At 39.3% G+C, this 20,455-nt stretch overlaps 1 protein-coding gene across 6 annotated transcripts in view; it reads left to right on the forward strand.

Moving 5' to 3' along the window:
* Positions 1-20,455, forward strand: part of tcf12 (transcription factor 12) — a 379,444-nt gene that overhangs the window by 171,658 nt on the left and 187,331 nt on the right. For all 6 annotated transcript variants that reach the window (XR_010020134.1, XM_063065727.1, XM_063065722.1 and 3 more), the window contains one exon: positions 16,479-16,543. Coding sequence is in view for 5 of the 6 variants with exons in the window: in XM_063065727.1 (XP_062921797.1) it covers positions 16,479-16,543 (65 nt within the window). In the remaining variant the exon portion in view is untranslated. The remainder of the gene's footprint in view (positions 1-16,478; positions 16,544-20,455) is intronic.

The following is a 20,455-nucleotide window of genomic DNA, read 5'->3' on the forward strand; positions in this document are numbered from 1 at the left end:
TTCTACCTGATGGAAGGGGGAGAAGAGAGAATGGCAGGTGGGACGGGTCCTTGGTTATGTTGGTTCCTTTCCCAAGGCACTTAGAAGTGAACCTGGTTTTCATGATAGACTGGGCTTTGTTCATTACTCTGAAATATTTGGGTTGGGCCTTAAATTATTTTAAAATGGATTTTAGACCTATTTGCAAATTTCTAGTGAACCACTATGTGAATTAAACTAATCTGTTTGGTTTTTTGGGTGTTTTTTCTCTGCCTTTTTGCCTTGTGCTGCGATAAACTGTTAATGCAGCATTTATGGCATTATGTGCTTCCACTCTGCAACAAAACTATTTGTCAGGTAATATATTTATCAATTAGTTGACAATGTTATTATAGCATTTTGGCTAGTTTTGGGTTGTAGAGTTTGCAGAGTTGTGGTTTTATCTGCTCATTAGACAGCAATACTTCACGGTCCAATTGTAATTGTACAGGAATGATGCACTTGCCACAGTTCAAATGTATTTTGATTTGTTGTGTAACCTGTTCAAATTGCAGTAGTTTTCATTTCACCTGATTTCTTAAATAATTAGATGTAACCTAAAGATTTTGCACAATAGTGGCAGGATTGGAGCTTTAGTTTGCTGCTTCTGGTAGTAACATCGGTTGTATGCCAACCTGTGTCGTGCAACAGAGACTTTTACATTTTAACAGATGAAGGATTTTCTGAAAGCAGTACTTGAACACTGCATCCTTCCTACTGGAGTATTGTACTTACTGAGCAGACTTGTATAACGAATTCACAAAAAAAGAATTTTCATTTGAACTAGCAATACATTATATGGGTGTATTATTTTCTATTTTTTGAAGTTATTCTTTATGGCTGTAGTTATACTTTATACTTCAGGTTTTCTTCCTAAATTAGAATTTTGGATGCTAGTACCCTTTGGCCTTTTTCCTTAGTCACTTGGACTAGCTCCCAGATTAAATGTTTTCAAATTCCAGTTTTTGTAATCAAATCTCTCCGTGTTTTTATCCCAATTGACCTCCATGTCCCTTCAAAATCTCTTAACTCTTGCAACTTGTCTGAGTGCTGGCTTTGTGTTGTTGACCGTCTCTGCATCTGCATTGCTGTTACCACCTCTTAAGACCTTCCTTAAACCATAACTTCTTCAATCAAACTTTTGCTCACCCTCACCCTTCCTTGTATCTCCTCAGACAATCTCTAACCAACTGCCCCGCCCCTTCCAATCCAGGCCATGGCCTCTTCTTGCCTCTATAATCCGGAAGGAGTTACAGAAGTCTTAAGTCTCACACCACCAGGTTTAGGAAGTTTTTACCCTATAACCATCAGACTCCTGAACTGGCATGGATAATTTCAATCACTATTATTCTGAACTGATTCTACGGCATGCACGTGCATCTTCAAGAGCTCCTTACAATTCATGTTCTCAGTATTATTTTGTTATTTGTATAATGGTATTGGGCTCTCAACTCAAACAAAGATCTTAGTCCTATCTGATTCAGATAGCTACAGGTACCCTCACTTAATGGAGGAGGTTATACTGTAGCCTCACTGCCTCTATGGCAAATTTAGCTGCCAATACTCAATATTTGAGGGCCCGCCCCCCCCAACCAAGGAGGAAATCTTCCAGCTAGCAATGTAGTTTAAACCAAGTTCATTTATTTTTAGTGATACATGTTTAAATATAGATAAAAATTTTTAAACATATTTAAAATTCACAGAGGATTTATATCTTTTAAAAAATTTCCAAATTATAATTTCTCAAAGGATTTCCAAAACAGGTAGAATTGGACACCAGAATAAAAAGGTCGGGGAAGGGGAAGGAGGATAGCTAGACGGTGATGGGTGAAGCCAGGTGGGTAGGAAAGGTAAAGGGCTCTAGAGGAAGGAATCTCATAGAAGAGGATAGCGGACCATAGAAGAAGGAGGGGGGAGGGGTGGACCCAATGGGAAGTGATAGGATGGTGCGAAGAGGCAAGACCATAGGATATAGGAGTAGAATTAGGTCATTTGACACATTGAGTCTGCTCCGCCATTTCACTTTTCTGTCCAGTTTTCCTCTCAACCCCAACTTCCTGCCTTCTCACCGTATCCCTTCTGCGCGACTGATCAAGAATCTATCAACCTCTGCCTTCAATATACATAAAGACTTGGCTCCTCAGCTGCCTATGGCAAGGAATTCCACAGATTCACCGCTCTCTGGCTAAAGAAATTCCTCTTCATCTCTGTTCTAAAAGAACACCCCTCTATTCTGAGGTTGTGTCCTCTGGTCTTAGTGTGTCCCACCATGGGAAACATCCCGTCCACATCCACAGTAGCAAGGCCTTTCACCATTTCATAAGTTTCAATGAGGTCACCCCTTCATTCTTCTGAATCCTGGTGAATACAGGCCCAGAGCCATCAAATGCTCTTTGTATGACAAGCCATTCAATCATGGAATCATTTTTGTGAACCTCCTTTGAACCTACTCAAGTTTCAGCACATCCTGTCCAAGAGAAGGGGCCCAAACCTGTTCACAATACTTCATGTGAGGCCTCACCAGTGCTTTATTAAAGTTTCAACATTACATCCCTGCTTTTAAATGCTCGTTCTCTTGAAATGAATGCAAACATTGCATTTGCCTTCCTGACCACAGACTGAACCTGGAAATTAACCTTTAGGGAATCGTGCACAAGCGCTTCCAAGTCCCTTTGCACCTCAGTTTTTTACTTTTCTCTCCATTTAGAAAATAGTCAACCCTTTCATTTCTTCTACCAAAGTGCATGACTATACACTTCCCCGACACTGTACTCCATCTGTTTCTTTGCCCATTCTCTTAATCTAAGTCCTTCTGTAGCCTCTTACTTCCTCAAAACTACCTGCCCCTCCACCTATCTTCGTAACGTCTGCAAACTTGCAACAACACCATCAATTCCATCATCCAAATCATTTACATATAACGTAAAAAGAATGGGTTCAACACAGACCCCATGTGGGCTCTTTGCTTCCTGTCAATCAGCCACTGCTTTATCCATGCTAGAATCTTTCCTGTAATACCATGGTCTCATAGCTTGTTAGGCAATCTCATGTGGCACCTTGTCAAAGGCCTTCTGAAAATCCAAGTACACCACATCAACGGATTCTCCTTCGTTTATCCTGCTTGTTATTTCTTCAAAAGAATTCCAACAGATCTGTCAGGCAAGATTTTCCCTTGAGGAAACCATGCTGAGGCAAGAGGCCTGAGTGGTGAGTAGAAGAGGGTGGAGGGAAAATTTTCTTTACTAGAGAGAGAAATTGATATTCATGCCCTCAGGTTGGAGGCTACCCAGAAGGAATTTCAGGTATTGCTCCTCCACCTGAGGGTGGCCTCATTGTGGCACAAGAGGAGTCCTTGGGACTGGAATGGGAAGAGGAATTAAAATGTTTTACCACTGTGAAGTTCTGTTTTTGGTGGATGAAGTGGAGGTGCTTTTCAAAGCGGTCCCCCAATTTATGTCAAGTCTCACCAATGTAGAGGCAGCTGCATTGGGGGCACTGATACAATAGATGGCCCCAGTAGCTTCACAGGTGAAGTGTTGTCTCACCTGGAAGGACTATTTGGGGCCCTGAATGGAGGTGGTGAATGGGCAGGTTTAGCACTTTGGCCAGTTGCAGGGATAAATGCTGGGAGGAGATTAGTGGGTAGGGACAAATGGACAAGAGAAATGCTGAGGGAGTGGTCCTCCAGAAAACAGAGGTTGGCAGGGGGTGGGGGTCAAGAGTAAAGATAGGTTTGCTGGTAGGATCCCTTTGGAGATGGCAGAAGCTGCAAAGAATAATGTATTGGAATCAAATGTGTTGGAAAAATAATGTGTTGGACAATTCTGATTTGATGGAGACAGACGTGAAAGCACAGAGGAACATCTGGAGAAATTTCTGAAACGCCGGTTTGCTGCTGCTGTTACTGCACGATCGAGAATCTTCCGGAGAGAAGGCCTCAAAATCCCCGGCTTTGCCTGCTGCTGGCGACAGAGATTGAGGTTGAATCATTCGGATAGAGATGGTGCTTGGTACTCGGTGTTGGAGGGCTCATCGGAGGCTCGAAGTTTTCGGACGATTCGGAATCAGACTGTGGTCGGGCATGGCAGGGAGAGTTTTCTTCCTTCTCCTGTCTGTGTGAGATGTGGGACTTTTGAGAAACTTTGAACTCTTTTACTGTGCTCATGGACTGTTCTTCATCAAGTTATGGTATTGTTGCACTGTTGTAACTATATGTTATAATTATGTGGTTTTGTTAGTTTTTTCAGTCTTGGTCTGTCCTGTGTTTTGTGACATCACACCGGATGAATATTGTATCATTTCTTAATGCATGCATTACTAAATGACAATAAAAGAGGACTGTGTGTCCTTCTAATCTCATCTAATCTAAAAGACTGGGGTGGTCGGTGAGGACAAGAGGAACTCTTATCACTGTTAAGGCAGCGGGAAGATGGTGTGAGTGCAGATGTTTGGAAAATGAAGAAGATGCAGGTGAGGGTAGCATCAATGTTGGAAGAAGGAAACCCTGTTCTTTGGAGGAGGAGGACATCTCTGATATCCTGGAAAGGCTGCATCTTGAGAACAGATGTGGTGGAGACAAAGGAACTGAGAAAAAAGACATTACAAGAGATAGGGTGGGGAGAGGTACAGTCAGCCCTCTTTATCCGCAAGTTCCGTATGCGCGAATTCAACCAACCGCTATTTGAGAAAACCCGGAAGTGCTCTTCCAGCACTTGTTGTTTGAACACATACAGACTTTTTTTCTTGTCATTATTCCCTAAACAATGTAGTATAACAACTATTTTACAAGGCATTTACGTTGTATTAAGTATTATAAATTATCTAGAGATGATTTAATGTATACGGGAGGATGTGCATAGGTTATCGTGCATCGGGATAAAAAAAAGGAAGTTCTCTTACTAAGTAAGTTGGAACAGGTATATCCAGTATTATTTAGCATCAGTTAGTCAAACATTTGTCTTAGTATATAGTATATATTTTACCTTTCTATGCATATAAAACACTTAAGAAATGTATGTTTCAGCGCCGGGCTCGGGAACGGAAATTCCTGAGTTCGATCCAACGACAGATAGCTCCTGAGCGCGCTCTCCATCCGTGCTGGGTTGATGTGGAGGATCAAAATCCCAAAACCCAATAATTAAACTACTGCGTTGCTTAGTAATAATTGTAGCTTTCATTAGGGCAGGGCCTTTCTCACTTTATGCTTTAAAATTGTTCCAATCGTTGACCAACTGTAGCCTAACACTTTTCCAATGACTGATCGTGTTTCACCTCTTTCCGATTGCTTTATTATTTCCACTTTATTTAAAATCGTGGTTGTGATTATTTTTGTGAACAGAAACACTGCGAATTCAGAGCTCCGCCACCGGGTCCGAATGTCCACTGTACTGAGACAAGTTAAATAAGGTCCGGGGTTCCGCTGGGTCCTAAGGTCCACCATATTTAGACAGGTTGAATAAGGGGCTTTAGCATCCGTGTTTTTTGGTATCCGCGAGGGGTCCCGGAACCAATCCCTCGCGGATAAGGAGGGCCAACTGTATTGTCAAGATACCCATGGGAATTGGTAGCAAAACTAATGCTGTGAGTGCTGACTCTCTGAGTATATGAATCTTCCAACTATTGATAAGATCCTCTCTTTGATGTGCTAAGTAATAGCCTTGGTCTGGTCTGCAAGTTTCCTTGACCTAAATAACTTAGTGTTGTTTGGTTTGATACAGGCCCAATTAACATCACCCCATTGTCTTGCACATCATCTCTTAAGCGGTGAGCCCCATGCTGTGTACATTGTGCAGTTTGTTTGCAAAGCTGTCCTTTTAGGCTACGTCCAAACTAGACCGGATAAATCCGTAACAGAAGCTTTTTCTCTTCGTTTTGATCCTCCGTCCACAATGAAACGGCGTTTTCCTCCCCCGAAAATGGAGCTGTTCAGAAATGCTCTCCAGAGTGAATAAATCTTAAAATGCCTAATATCCAGCGTAGTGTGTATGAGGTAACTGGCTATTTTTAAAAATGCTGTCATGATGTGCCGGAACAAATGGTGACGGCACCGTGGCATTTCATTGTTTTCTTGAACACAACCTCCAACACCACAACAACAATATCTGACAATAGATGTGTAACAGCCTAATGTAACATTGTATGGAAATACAAGATAACACTGATGCAGACATGTTGTATACATTTAACAAGGTGCTTTATTAATGTATTGCTTGTGCAACCGTTCAATAGATGCAATTGTCACTTTTGCCAAGTAACTCGTTTTATTGCACATGTTAAATACAGCAAAATAATACACAAAGGCATGGCAAAAGTAAAGGCAAACAAATGAGGTAACAGCAAGTTTCACTTTTGCCCAGTAACAAGCCATATTGCATTTTGTTGTAGCTGTTGTCCCTTTCATCGGTGAAGAGACTATGGCTGTAGGAAATGTTTCTGGACAAATGCGCACTAAGTCTTTCGTTTGGCAATTTCCTTTGAAGTTTTTCTAGTCTGTAACTGGACAAACACGCACCAGGTGTACCGTTTCCTCTTCACTGGTTTTCTGTGTGTCCTGCGCATGCCCAGTAGGAGGAGATTCGCCCAAATATCCGTTTTAATGTGGACATAGGTATTTTCAAAAAGACCTATTGTGGACGCCTGTCATTTTTATACGAAACCAGCGTTTTCAAAATTATCTGCTCTAGTGTGGACATGGCCTTAGCTTCAGACTGATTATTGCTTGCAATTTACATTAAGAGCTGAAGAACTGGTTCTTGTTTACAATAAGAAACCGAGCAAGGAATGTTGGTTAGAAGTTTAACATAAAAGCAACTCTTTGATTTCCTAGAAGTGTCAGCTGCTGTGTTAGAAAGCTGAGATTGACAAAAAAGCCCCCTGGGCCCTGGACAGTCAATATCCATTACGTTGGCAGAGTTTGTCTTTTGCACATTGGTTGTTTGAAAAAGTGTTTTTGTGTTTTTTTTTGTGAACTCTGTTGTACTTTTCCCTGTAAATGTATGCAAGAAAATGAACCTCAAGTAGTATATGGTAATATATAAGTACTTTGATAGCAAAGTTACCTTGAACTTTTAAACTTTTGAGTGCTGTGTTCAAGTTAAATTTTAAAAATCTCAGTTCCTTGGTTGGAGGATAGAGTTCTTTTAATGTCATATATCTCTGGTTTAAAAAGACTATTCAAACAGTGCAAAGGTTAGGAACAGAGTTTTCCTAAATATGAAAATCAAGAAGCATTGCCATTTCAAGAAACACATTCCACGAAGCCAGTCATACTGTAAATGCTGAATGTAAGTACCATTTGAAGAAATTTGACTTAAAAGTTTAGAATCTCCATCTGGTATATGTACTCAATACATGCAGAAATAGAACACAATATCACTCAAGAATTTGCTAAAAAATGTAATGATTTTTCAGTTGTTGAAGGGAAATGACCTTATCCAAGGGTTGTGGCGGTATTTTGGAGTAATTTCTGGGTTCCAAATTAATGAGTATCCTTTGGGAGGAAATATGCTGTGAGACAGCGCAATAGATAAAATGTTTTGCATTCTTCCAAAATTATACTGACATCTGATAAGCATCCAAATTTACTTTGCATTTTACAAACTCTTAAACTACATCACAAATTTTACTTGCAGTCATATAGTTGCATATAGTCTTCCAATTTTCAAGGAAGAATGGTTATACCTTTTCATAAAGACTATGCTTTTTTAAGATTAATTTCCCATTTGTGACTTGCCTGTTGACAACTAATCAAAAGGTGCTGTATCAGTTCAACTTGACACAACACAAATAGTTAATGCCTACCTTGATAGTAAATCTTGTTCCATATGAGAAATTTAAAAATACTTATCTGTTTTAGCTTTTGAACCAAAAATGGGGAACATTAAAATTTGGTTCTTCACTTAAACTAACTGAAGTTTTGGTAAAGTAATTTTTGTTCTGATCTGCATTGCTTTGAATAGCAGATTCTTCATTGTGGTTGTGCAACTAAAATAACCTCCTTCAACCTGTATTTTAAACCAATGCTTTTGGTTTCAATGAATTACATTGCACTCTGTTTAGTTAAAGGGAAAGGAAGTGACTTATTCCAGGCCTCATTGAAAGGAATTCATTTAATAGTTTGGCTTACCCTCCTGATTTGTTTTCTTTCTGTGAGCAAGCATCTGGAATCAATTTATGTTATCTTATGGATATGACCTTAACCCCTTGCTATTTCTCACTGATGTGACCCTTGGCTGTGTTATTTGAAAACACCAGCAAGTTCCACCAGTTTGCTGATGGTACTCAGTTCTTTCAACACCCTTCTTTTGATTTCTAGCTTTGGTTGAACTGTATTGTTGCCATAGAATAACATGTGTCATAATAATGAAGCTAATTCAAGATATTGGTTCCCTATTACTTTTAAACTCTGTCCCTTACTGCTTGCTTTTGCCTAAACTCTGCCCTTTTGACATTTGACGCTTTTCTTGCCGCCTTTAAATGTACTCTGCTGAATTTTGAATTCAATAAAGTCAATTCAATTCAGTTTTCAAACTATACTAATTTCTTTTAATTTATCAGTCTCAATATTCTCCACAGTTTCTGCCATCTTTGATGGGATCCCACTACCAAACACACCTTTACTTCACCCCAACTCTCTGTTTTCCCTAGGGTTCACACCCTCTGTAATTCCCTTGTCCATTTGTCCCACTAATCTCCCTCCTGGCACTTATCCCTGCAAGCAGATGAAGTGCTACATCTGCTCATTCACCTCCTCACATGCCTTTAATCAGGGCCCCAAACAGTCCTTTCAGGTGAAGCAATACTTCACCTGTGAATCTGTTGGGGTTGTTTATTGCAGTCCCCAACCACCTGGCTGCAAAGCATGTGCTTACCGGGCCACAAGGAAACGATATGATTTGACGATATGAAACAATATGAGTCAGCTTCACCTTTCCTCATTCCCTGTCACACACTGTTGAACTTGAAATAACCTACCAAATCATACCAAATAACACGTAAAACCTAAAATAACACTAGCATATAGTAAAAGCAGGAATGATACGATAAATACACAGCCTATATAAAGTAGAAATAATGTATGTACAGTGTAGTTTCACTTAACAGAATCGGGAAGATTAAGCCAAAACCGATTTGTAGAAAAAAAATCGGCACGTACACACATGAGCACGTCATGTATGCGCATGTCACACATGCACACACAGGTGCCCGCGCAAGGCTTCATGGTCATGGTAGTCTTTTTCAGGGTAAACACAAGTGTCCCGTATTTGACTGCTACTTTTGTCCTTTATTTGGGAGTGAGAAAGTTGGCAACCCTACTTGAACACCCTCCCCCAACCCAAGTCGGCCTGTCTGCAAGAATAATGTCAATATTAAACTGGTCCGCGGTACAAAAAGGGTTGGGGACCCCTGGTTTATTGTATCTAGTGCTCCTGATGTGGGCCTCCTCTACTTTGGTGAGACCCAATGTAGACTGGGGGATTGCTGTGATGAGCATCTTTACTCTATCCACAAAATAAACAGGATTTCCCAGTGGCCAACCATTTTAATTCCAATCCCCATTCCTATTCCAACATGTCTGTACATAGCCTCTGATGCTGCCATGATGTGGTCACTCTCAGGTTGGAGGAGCAACACCTCATTTTCTGTCTGGGTAGCCTCTAAACTGATGGCATGAACATCGATTTCTCTAACTTCAAGTAATATTTTGCCCTCCCCTTTCCCTCTTCTTCCATTCCCCAATCTGGCTTTCCTTTTACCTCTTCTCTTCTCCAGACCTGCCTATCACCTCCCCCTTGTGCCCTTCTTCCTTCTGTTTCTCCCTTGGTCTACTCTACTCTCCTAGATTCCTTCTTCAGCCATTTCCCACTTATCAACTCCCAGCTTTTTAATTCATCCCCCTCCCCCACCCACCTGGCTTCACTTATTGCCTTCTAGTTTGTACTCCCCACAACTTATTCTGACTTCTTCTCCCTTCCTTTCCAGTTCTAATGTAGGGTCTCTGCGCATTTTCATTCTATAGATGCTGTCTGACCTGCTGAGTTCCAACATCTTCTATGTGTTACTCCTGATATTTGTTGCATTAGCACAGTACTTGGTTATCCACAGCTGCCCCACTGCCAAATCTCAACTGGAATCCCTCATAATCATTGCCTATCACTTATGTGGTTTGCTTTTGATGGCAGTTTTTAAAAGCTGCAATAACATTGTACAGAATAAAGTCCAACAGCTACAGAGAAAGTGCAGTGCAGGTAGATAATAAGGCGCAAGAATATAAGGTAGTTTCTGAGGTCAAGGGTCTAATTTCCGTAGTATGGAACCAATCAGTTGTCAAATAACAGTAGCCCTTGAGCCTAGTGTTACATACTTCAAGGCTTTTGTATCTTCTGCCTGATGGGAGATTGGACAAGAGAGAATATCCAGGATGGTTGGGGTCTTTGATTATGCTAGCTGGTTTACTGAGGAAGCGAGAAGTATAGAGCACTATACTTCATGGAGAGGCTGCTGAGCTGTGTCTATAACCCTTTTCATTTTCTTGTATATTGCAGAGCAGTTACCATACCAAGCTGTGATGTGTCCAGATAGGATGCTTTTTGTAGTGCATCAATAAAAATTGACAAGTCAACAGGGACGTGCCAAATTTCTTCATCCTCCTAAAGTTATGAAGGTGCTGGTGAAGTTTCTTGGCTGTAACATCTTTGTGGATGGACCAAGGCAGTCAAATGAGAAATTGTTTGGCACAGCTTCCTGCTATATATGTATTGGCATTGAGGTTGGGTGGTTTTGAACATGTGCTTTATGGTATATACTGATAACAAAAGTTCCTAGAAAAGTTCACAGTACATTTATTATCAAAGTATGTATATATTATACAACTTTGAGATTAATCTCCTTATAGGTAGCCACAAAACAAGAAACCCAAAAGAACCCATTTAAAAAGAAGACCAACAATCACCCAATGCGCAGAGAGAGAAAAATAACATAAATGTACAAACAATAAAAGCAAGCAATGGCATTCAGAACAAAAAAGAGTCGTAGACATGAAACCAGGAGCAGCTGGAGCAGGCCCACAGCCTCAGTCTCAGTGCCAAGAGTGGACAACATTGCAGAGCAGCAGCAGAACTGGCCCAACCTTTGCCTTTGGTCTCGATACCCTGCCCTTTTCGATCTGTCCGACCTGGCATTTCAATCACCGAAATATCGGGTCATTCCTCGCTCTAAGACATGGGCCCTGTTGCTTCGATGTGCTCTGGGAATGGTCCTTGCCACCACATTCTGGCCTGAAACCGACCTTTACAAATTGGCCCAGTGCTTAGATCGATCAGATCTCACTCTTGGTTTAGGTGGACAGGCTTTGTAATTCCTCGGCTTTGTGTGTCCGATTCTGCCTCACCTGTGTCTTGACCTTGCTTTGACCAATCCTCCTTGTACATGCCTTGACCTTGCTCCTTTACGTCACACCCGCATTCCTTGACCCTCGAGTTAGCCTCGCCTTTTCTTGCCTCTTCAGTGTTTGTGGTGATCATTTACCATATTTTTTTAATAGCAGAAGAAGTGTTATTAATAATGCATTACTTGTATTTCTTGCTTTGGGAACCACCAGGAAGATGGATTTTATGTCATCACAGAAATTTACATGTGCTATATACATTAAGTATGATCTGGCAAAACTTGGCAGGCTGTGCCAGACATGGCATTCAAGCTTCCAGTCAGGATGAGAATTTTTGCAACAAGCTGTAATCTAGTTTCCTAGGGGTGATCTGGCCTGGACGCTAAGCTGCTATGTTTATTTGAAGTTAAGGCAACTAAAGTTGCATGTACAATACTTTTCTAAACAATTTTTTTGAGTTACTTTGGAGTTCGAGAGACTGACCATTTTCTACTTTGTTACAGAGTTGGTTTGGAATTGGTCATCATCTAGCAAACCCATCGATGTGACTTTCATCATTCCCATCAGTGCTTAAGCAGAGTAGGGAAGCTGGAGCCAGTCATGCACTGGGAGGAGCCAAATACTGTAAGGTGATTTCCTATGTTTTAAACGTTAGTACAGAAAACGAACAATACTAAGGTTTAAGACATAGAAAATTATAACCTATTTGAAAAGTTGTGAAATATAATCAAGACTTTGATTAAATAATTCTAGTCTTATTGACGATAAATCTATATCAATGGGTTGTGGTTTCTGGGAGGCAAGACTGCATTTATAAGGAATAATGAGGAACGTAAAAGTAAAATCATGTGGATAGCAATAAAAGATGATAAAGGGTCATTCTCACAATCAAGCTTAGTATGTGGATTTCCCAATTGTAGGAAAGAGGCAGATGAAGAAATTGCAGAAAAATTAAGGAAGTGCTTTTTTTTTCTAAAGCTAAGGAGATTTCATTTGCCCCATTTGTTAATTGTGTACTGGAGGCAGAGGTAGTTAAAGTGAATAAGGTTTTAGAACTCCTGAGATACATAATAGACTCAGCAGGAAGTGCAGGAAAAATCTATTCTACTTAAAGACAAGCAGACTAAGGACTCATGAGACTTCCTGAAATGCTTCTCTGAGCATTTAAAATAGACAAGGGGAGTATATTAAATAAGCTAATCAAATTCGGAGGATAAATCTCTCACAGTCCAGATGGATTGCATCCACACATTTTAAAAGAATCTATCAAAGAGATAGAAGCATTATTGTGCAGATTTTAAAAATTGTTAGAAGAAAGGATTGGTCCCAGAAGAGTAGCAGATTTTTGTATTTAAGTTGTGGTAGGTCCAGTGAATTATTAACTAATTAGTGTTACATTAGTGGTAGGACAAATGCCAGAATTCTTATTAAAGTAAAGAAGTCTATTTGCAAACAAAATATAAGAAATTGTTAGCATAGATTCGAATGAAAAACACTGTTGGCTTTTATGAGGAGATGAGATTAAAGATGCCGGGAAAGCAGTAAATATTTTTCTAGAGCAATACAAAATGTTGGAGGAACTCAGCAGGTCAGGCAGCATCTAGGGAAATGAATAAACAATTGATGTTTCTGGTCAAGACCCTGTATTGAGACTGAAAGGAAGGATGAAGATGCCAAAATGTGGGAGGGGAAGGAGGACAAGCCAGAAGGTAGTGGGGGAGGGGGGATGAAGTAAGAAATTGGGAGGTGATAGGTGGAAAAGGTAAAGGACTAGGGAAGGAAGAATCTAATAGGAAAGGAGAGTAGACCATGGGAGAAAAGGAAAGAAGAAGGGCACAAAGGGGAGGTGATAGGCAGATGAGGTGAAGAGGTAAGGCCAGAGTAGGGTATTGAAGAAGGGGGAGGGGGAAAATAACTGAAAGTTGGAGAAATTGATGTTCATGCCATCAGGTTGGACGCTACATAGACACGGAATATGAGGTGTTTTTTCTTGATTTTCACAAAGCCTTCAGTAAGGTATTCTAATTTTCATGTGATTAAAGTTATAGAATATTGAGTCAAGTCACAGATAACAGAATGGTTGCTGGGTGACTCAGATAGAGTAGGAGTGAGGAATATCTATGGACATTGGAAGAAGGAAATTTAGCAGATTGCTTCAAGCATCATAAGCGTAAGTAATTCTGCTGATGCTAGAAATCCAGAACAACACACACACACACACACACACAATACTAGAGGAACTCAGCAAGTCAGGCAGCATCTATGGAAATGAATAAACAGCTGATCTTTTGGGCTAAGACCCTTAATCAGAAAAGGAAAGGGGAACATGCAAGAATAAAAATGTGGGGCGAGTGGAAGGAGGACAAGATAGAAAGTGATAGGTGAAGCCAGGTAGGTGGGAATGGTAAAGGGCTGGAGAAGGAGGAATCTGATAGGAAAAGAGAGTGGATCAACAATGCAAGGATCAACAATTTGGACTCAAATGTTGAATCTTAATCTAATCTAAAATGTTCAAAATATGTTGGTAATAATTAGGGTGAGAATAAAAGAAGGCAAAAATATATTTGGGCAAAAGGACAAATGATTAGCAAATGAAAGTGAATACTGATAAATATAGGGTAGTACATTTTGTTAGAATAGAAAGGTCATTCATACTTGGAAAGATGGCAGTTTTGGAGGGATGAGGGGCTCCCAATACATAGTTACACCAATTAGTAATAGTTATGCCCACAATCTGATAAGGATATTACATTTGAAAAAGCAAAGCAGATGCTAATGTTTATTTCTAGAGGAATAGAATTAAAAAGTAGGTAAGTATGGGAAAATGTATCAAAATACAGTGATGATATTAAAGTACAAAAGCATAATATGGCCTGGAAAAAGCCATTCAGTTCTTCAATTGCATGCCTGCTCCAGCAGATTCTGTTCCTGTTCCATTGTCCTGTGTAACCATGTGACTTATTCTCTCATGCCTGTCAAATGCTGTTTGGTTCTTTTGTCATTTACTTGGACTGGGTAGTAATTTATAGTGACCATTTTATTTGGATAGTCCATCACTGTATCTGGAACAAACATTGTTTTAATTGATTCTATTAGGAGAATATAAATAATTCAGATCTAGAAACAGTTGATCTAGAAAAATTGTTGTTTCAGAGCAATAGTATTATGAATTTGGTTTTAGTAACATTAATTTGAATTCTATATTCCTTTGCTTTTCAATTTTGAATTGGAACTATTTGCTTATACTTGGCTTTCTTGCATATTGACTGGCTGAGGTAGTGTTCTTAAAAGATATGTGTCACTTTGTATAAAGCTTACAGAAAAGTTTTTGATTTTAGTTATTGGGACTGTTTCAACTTATGTAATCTGTTGATTTAGTTTGTTTTTGTGCTTTGCAGCTCTTAAGCCAAATTGCTTTGCTAGAGAATTTTTGAAACTTATTTTAGATTTTGCAGGAAAATTTATATATATATCCCCAATTTCCCTCGGGATCAATAAAGTATGTCTATCTATCTATTGTGTCATAACTGTTTCTTGCATTCATAATGAGAAAATGAGAGGGGAGAAAGGTATGAAATATTGGTGATATTTTTTCAGCTATGTTTCTATGAAATAGAAAAGCAAGAAAGTATGTTACCAGCCCATGTTTATAATCATTCCTTCTGTCTTTCCTTTTTCTATCCTTTAGCAGTCTCTATATTTTGAACAGCTGAGCTAAGATTTCTTTTGGCTGGCCCTGGGTTGAATGGCAACTCCTGGAATGGAAATTTCTATGATTCACCCTTCCATATATAAAAAAATAGCATTATTTCTGGAGGAAAGAAAAATCCTTCGACCTTTACCCCGCCTCTGGTTTTTGCAGTCAGAACCTTTCAGTTTCCTGTTCCAAGACCTTAAATACTGTACATTGCCATCTTTACCCATTGCTTTAGTTTCTTTAGCTCCTGCTACGAACAAATTCTATCTCTATTCTAGGTTCAAACCATTGTGGCTATTTTTTTTAAATCACTGGGTACCTTTTTACAGCAACAGATGTTCAAAATATTGAAAACTGGTCCATATATGGAAAAGTGACTCAGGCAGTGGAATGTTTATAATGGAGAACATGGCAAAAGTATCTGGTAAATTACTTAGCAATAAGGGTTTATAGATTTTAAACAGCTAAAAGTTCACAAATTTAAACTTTCTAAAACTCTGTACCTTATGTACCTGTGTGTATGTGTGTTTGCATACTCTGTAAAAGCTGATTTAACTTTGAGGAACTGCACCTTTGAATTTATAGGTTTGTTGGTATGTACTTTGCAACCTTATAGTGCACTTCACATTTGTAGAAACCACTTCTATTAAGCATTCATGTTCTAATAGTCCTTAATCTTTTGTGATAAGTTCAAAACTTCAAATAAAGAAATAAAAATAGGCAGTACCTTTTTTATGACGTGCCTCTCTTCCAGACTTTTCTCTCCAAAATCTAAAAAAAGTTTGTTACCATTCTAGTTATTCCTCAGTGTTATATTTGTAGGAACGATCATTAAATATTTGGTTTTGTAAGGCTACATGCGTTTTTAATGCCTTGATCCCAGCTTAATATCCTATGTGGATTTCATCCAGTATACAAGCTTTACATACCACCTCTTGTTCTTCTAAAATACAACAGTATAGATCCATTTACTTGTTTCTTCAGAAGTCAACTCTTTCAACTCAAGAATAAATTCGGTGAATCTTAATTTTGTTATTTCTAAGATAGGTATATCTTACCCCAAAGCTGATGAAAATTGTGTATACTCCTAGTACGATCTTGTCAAAGATGTAAGGAATTGCAGCAAAACTTCCTTGTTCTAATACTCTATCCCCTTGTCAGGTAGGCCACTATTTCATTTACCTTATTGCTAACAGTACTTGTATGCTAAATTTCTCAGTGGTATGAAGTTGCCCAATCTCTTTGAGTGCCATTATTTAATTTAGCGTTATTAATCAGTGATGTGCCATTCTGAGCATCTAAAAGATGTTTGTGTCTCTCCTCTAATTTGCAGCACAAGATGATCTTGTATACTAATTGACTTCTATTTGTTTCTAGGAAAAGTTTCAGAGAGAGGATCCCTTCCGCCTTACAGTCGAGATCCAGGCCTACCAGTATGTCAAGTAAGTTTATGCTCTTCATTATTTCCTAAAGTGTATTGACAACACTTTTTGGAAGCACTCTGCATGTAATTCTGAAGAATGCACAGTTAATGTTTTGTCCTTATTTAGTTAAATATCACAACTGCATGTGAGATTATGTTTTGATTTTATTTTTGTATATTTTATCATTTCTGTCCTTTCTATACCCATGACAGAGAGCCATCATATAGGAATTTGGTGATTTATCAATCTTCAACTTCACTGTCAGCATTATTTTTATTTAGAAAATTTGTCTCGAAGTTTTTGAATGTATGTATTTAATCATTTCTGATAATACATATCAAAGTTTCTGATTGTTAGAGTTGTATATTCAGAACTGTAACTTACAGCTTCTATACTCTGGTTTAAATTGTAGTGACTTTCTTTACTTGGCTATTTCTATAATTATCTGGCTAATAAAATCTTGCAAATGCATAAATATAAACGATAATATAAATAAAATCTATATCTGCCCTGTTTGGAGTATCATAGTGGAACACTTGCACTTTTAGAATTCCTTCATTTTGTCAAGGAGAGGAATGTCATTTGTATTAATTTGTGGACTCCATGTTGCCATGTATATCTTTTATTGCCAGGAGAACAATGAATTAGGGCAAGGCCAGTTTTACTAGACTGAGAAGTGATGTCACAAAAGTGGACTGGAAACAGCTACTAGAAGGTAACTTGGTCTCAGAGTAATGGCATATTTAAAAAGGAGATTCACGGCGTTCTAAGTAAATATGCTCCACAAAGAAAAAGAGCGGCACTCACAAATAAAGAGCCCCAGATGACAACGTGTTTGGATAGGGCAAAAAAAGGAAAGCATAAATCAGACATGGAGAGTTTAATACACTAATACTAGAAAAGTATCAAAGTGAAAGTGCAAGGTTCAAAGTAAATTTATTTTAATAAATTTACTACCTTGAGATTCATTTTCTTGCAGGCATTCGCAGTAGAACAAAGAAATACAATAGAATCAATGAAGAACTACAAAGATTGCCAAATAACTAATGTTTATAAGAAAACAAACTGCAAACACAGAATAAATAAATGAATAATACAGAGAACATGAATTGTAGAATCCTTGAAAGTGAGTCCGTAGGTTGTGGAATTAGTTTTGTGTTGAGCTGAGTGAAGTTATCCATGCTGGTTCAGAAGCCTGTTAGTTGAAGGAAAATAACTGTTCCCGAAGCTGGTGGTGTGGGACTAAAGGCTCCTGTGTCTCTTTCCCTATGGCAGCAAGGAGAAGAGAGCATGGCATGAATTGATGGAGTCCTTGATGATGGATTCTACTTTCTCATGGCAGAACTTGTAAATGTACTCTACAGTGGGGAGGACTCTTCCTGTGACAGACTGGGCTGTATCCACCACTTTTTATAGGGTTTTCTGTTTTTGGGCATTGGTGTTTCAATATCAGACCATGATGCAACCAGTTAGGATACTCTCCGTAGTGCTTCTATAAAAGTTTGTCAGAGTTTTAGATGACACGCCAAATCTATGCAAATTAGAGGTGCTGCCATGCCTTCTTTGAAATGGCACTGTGTGCTGGTTCCAGGACAGATCCTCTGAAATGATAACACCAAGGAACTTAAGGTTACCGACTCTTTCCACCTTTGAATCTGTAATGAAGACTGGCTCATGGAGTCAGAGAAAAGCACAGCATAGAAGCAGGCCCTTTGGCGCATCTAGTCTTGCCGAACCATTTAAACTGCCTACTTCCATTGACCTTCATTGGGACCAGAGCTCTCCATAACACTACCATCCATGTACCTATCCAAACTTCTCTTAAACTTTGAAATTGATCTCACATCACGCATGCACCATTTGCGTTGGCAGCTAGTTGCACACACTCGTGACCCTCTGAGTGAAGAAGTTTCCCCTCATGTTCTCCTTAAACTTTTCATCTTTCACCCTTAACCCATGATCTGTAGTCGTAATTCTACTCAACCTCAATGGGAAAACTTTGCTTGCATTTACTCTATTTATCCCTTCATGATTTTATGTATCTTCTTCAAATCTTCCCTCTGTCTTCTGCGTTCCAAGGAGTAAAGTCCTAACCTATTCAGTCTTTCCTTATAACTCAGTCACAGCAACATCTATGTAAATTTTCTCTGCGCTTTCTTTCAATCTTATTTACACCTTTCCTGTATGTAGGTGACAAAAACTGCACGCAATATCCCAGGTTAGACCTCAGCAACGTCTTATACAACTTCAACATAACATCCCATCTCCTGTACTCATTTCTTTGATTTATGAAGCTTAGTGTACCAAAAGCTTTCTTTATGAACATATCTGTCTGTGCTGCCACCTTCAATGAATTTATGGACCTACAGCGCTCCTGAGTGCCTTACTGTTCACTGTGTAAGACCTACCCTGGTTGGGCCAACTGAAGTGCAACACCTTATACTTGTCTGCATTAAATTCCATCTGCCATTTTTCCAGATCCTGCTGCCAGCTCTAATAGTCTTCCTTGCTGTCCACTACACTCCCGATCTTGGTGTCATCTGCAAATTTGCTGATTCAGTTAACCACTATCGTATATATTGATGACAACAATGGACCCGACACTCCACTAGTCACAGGCCTCTAGTCAGGGAGGCAACCATCTACTAACAGTCTTTGGCTTCACCCACAGAGCCAATATCTAATTCATTTTTCTACTTCATCTTGAACGCTGAGTGACTGAACCTTCTTGACCAACCTCTCATGTGGGACCTAGTCAGATGCCTTGCTAAAGTCCATGTAGACAACATCCACTGCCTTGCCTTCATCAACTTTCTTGGTAACTTCCATGAAAAACTATAATGGTTAGACACGACTTGCCACACAAGAAGCCATGCTGATTATCCTTAAGCAGTCCAGATCTATCCAAATACTTGTATATCTGGTCCCTTAACAACTTTCCCACTACTGATGTCAGGCTTTCTGGCCTATTATTTGCTGGTTTATTTTTAGAGCCTTTCTTAAACAGAGGAACAACATTAGCTGGCTTTCAATCCTCTGGTACTTCACCTGTCGCTAACAATAATTTAAATATCTCTGCTAGGGCCCCTGCAATTTCTACACTTGTCTCCCACAGGATTTGAAGGAACACCCTAACGGGCTCTGGGAACTTATCCACTCTAAGACACAAACACCACCTCTGTCATCTGTATAGGGTCTGTGAAGTCAATGCTGCTTTGCCTCACTTCTATAGACTCTGTGCCTGTCTCCTGAGTAAATACAGACACAAAGAATTAATTTAAGATCTCCCCCATCTCTTTTGGCTCCACGCATAGATTACCATTCTGATCTTTCAATTTTGTCTCTTGTAATCCTTTTTGCTCTTAACATATTTGTAGAATCCCCTACAATTCTCCTTCATCTTGTCTGCTAGGACAACTCTGGCTACTTTTAGCCTTCCTGATTTCTTTTTTTGTGTTTTTTTGCATTTCTTATGCTCCATAAGCACCTCATTTGTTCCTACTTGCTGTGCACCTCTTTTTTATTCTTAACCTGGGCCCTAATATCTCTTAAAAACAAAGGTTTCCTAAACCTTTACCTTTTATTCTGACAGGCACGTACAAGCTCTCAACATTTCGCTTTTGAAGGCTTCCCACTTACCAGGTACACTTTTGCCAGAAAACAGCCTGCCCAATCCACACTTGGCAGATCCTTTCTGATACCATCAAAATTGAGCTTTCTCCAATTTAGAATCTCAACCTGTGGGCCAGACCTATCTTTTTCCATATCTGCTTTGAAACTAATGGCATTATGATCACTAGATGCAAAGTGTTCCCATACACAAACTTCTGTCACCTTTCTTTTATCATTCCCGAATAGTAGGTCAAGTATCGTACACTCTCTCATTGGGACTTCAATGTACTGATTAAGGAAACTTCCTTGAACACATTT

The sequence above is a fragment of the Mobula hypostoma genome, chromosome 13, assembly GCF_963921235.1.
Source record: "Mobula hypostoma chromosome 13, sMobHyp1.1, whole genome shotgun sequence".
In the NCBI taxonomy this organism is placed as follows: Eukaryota; Metazoa; Chordata; class Chondrichthyes; order Myliobatiformes; family Myliobatidae; genus Mobula; species Mobula hypostoma.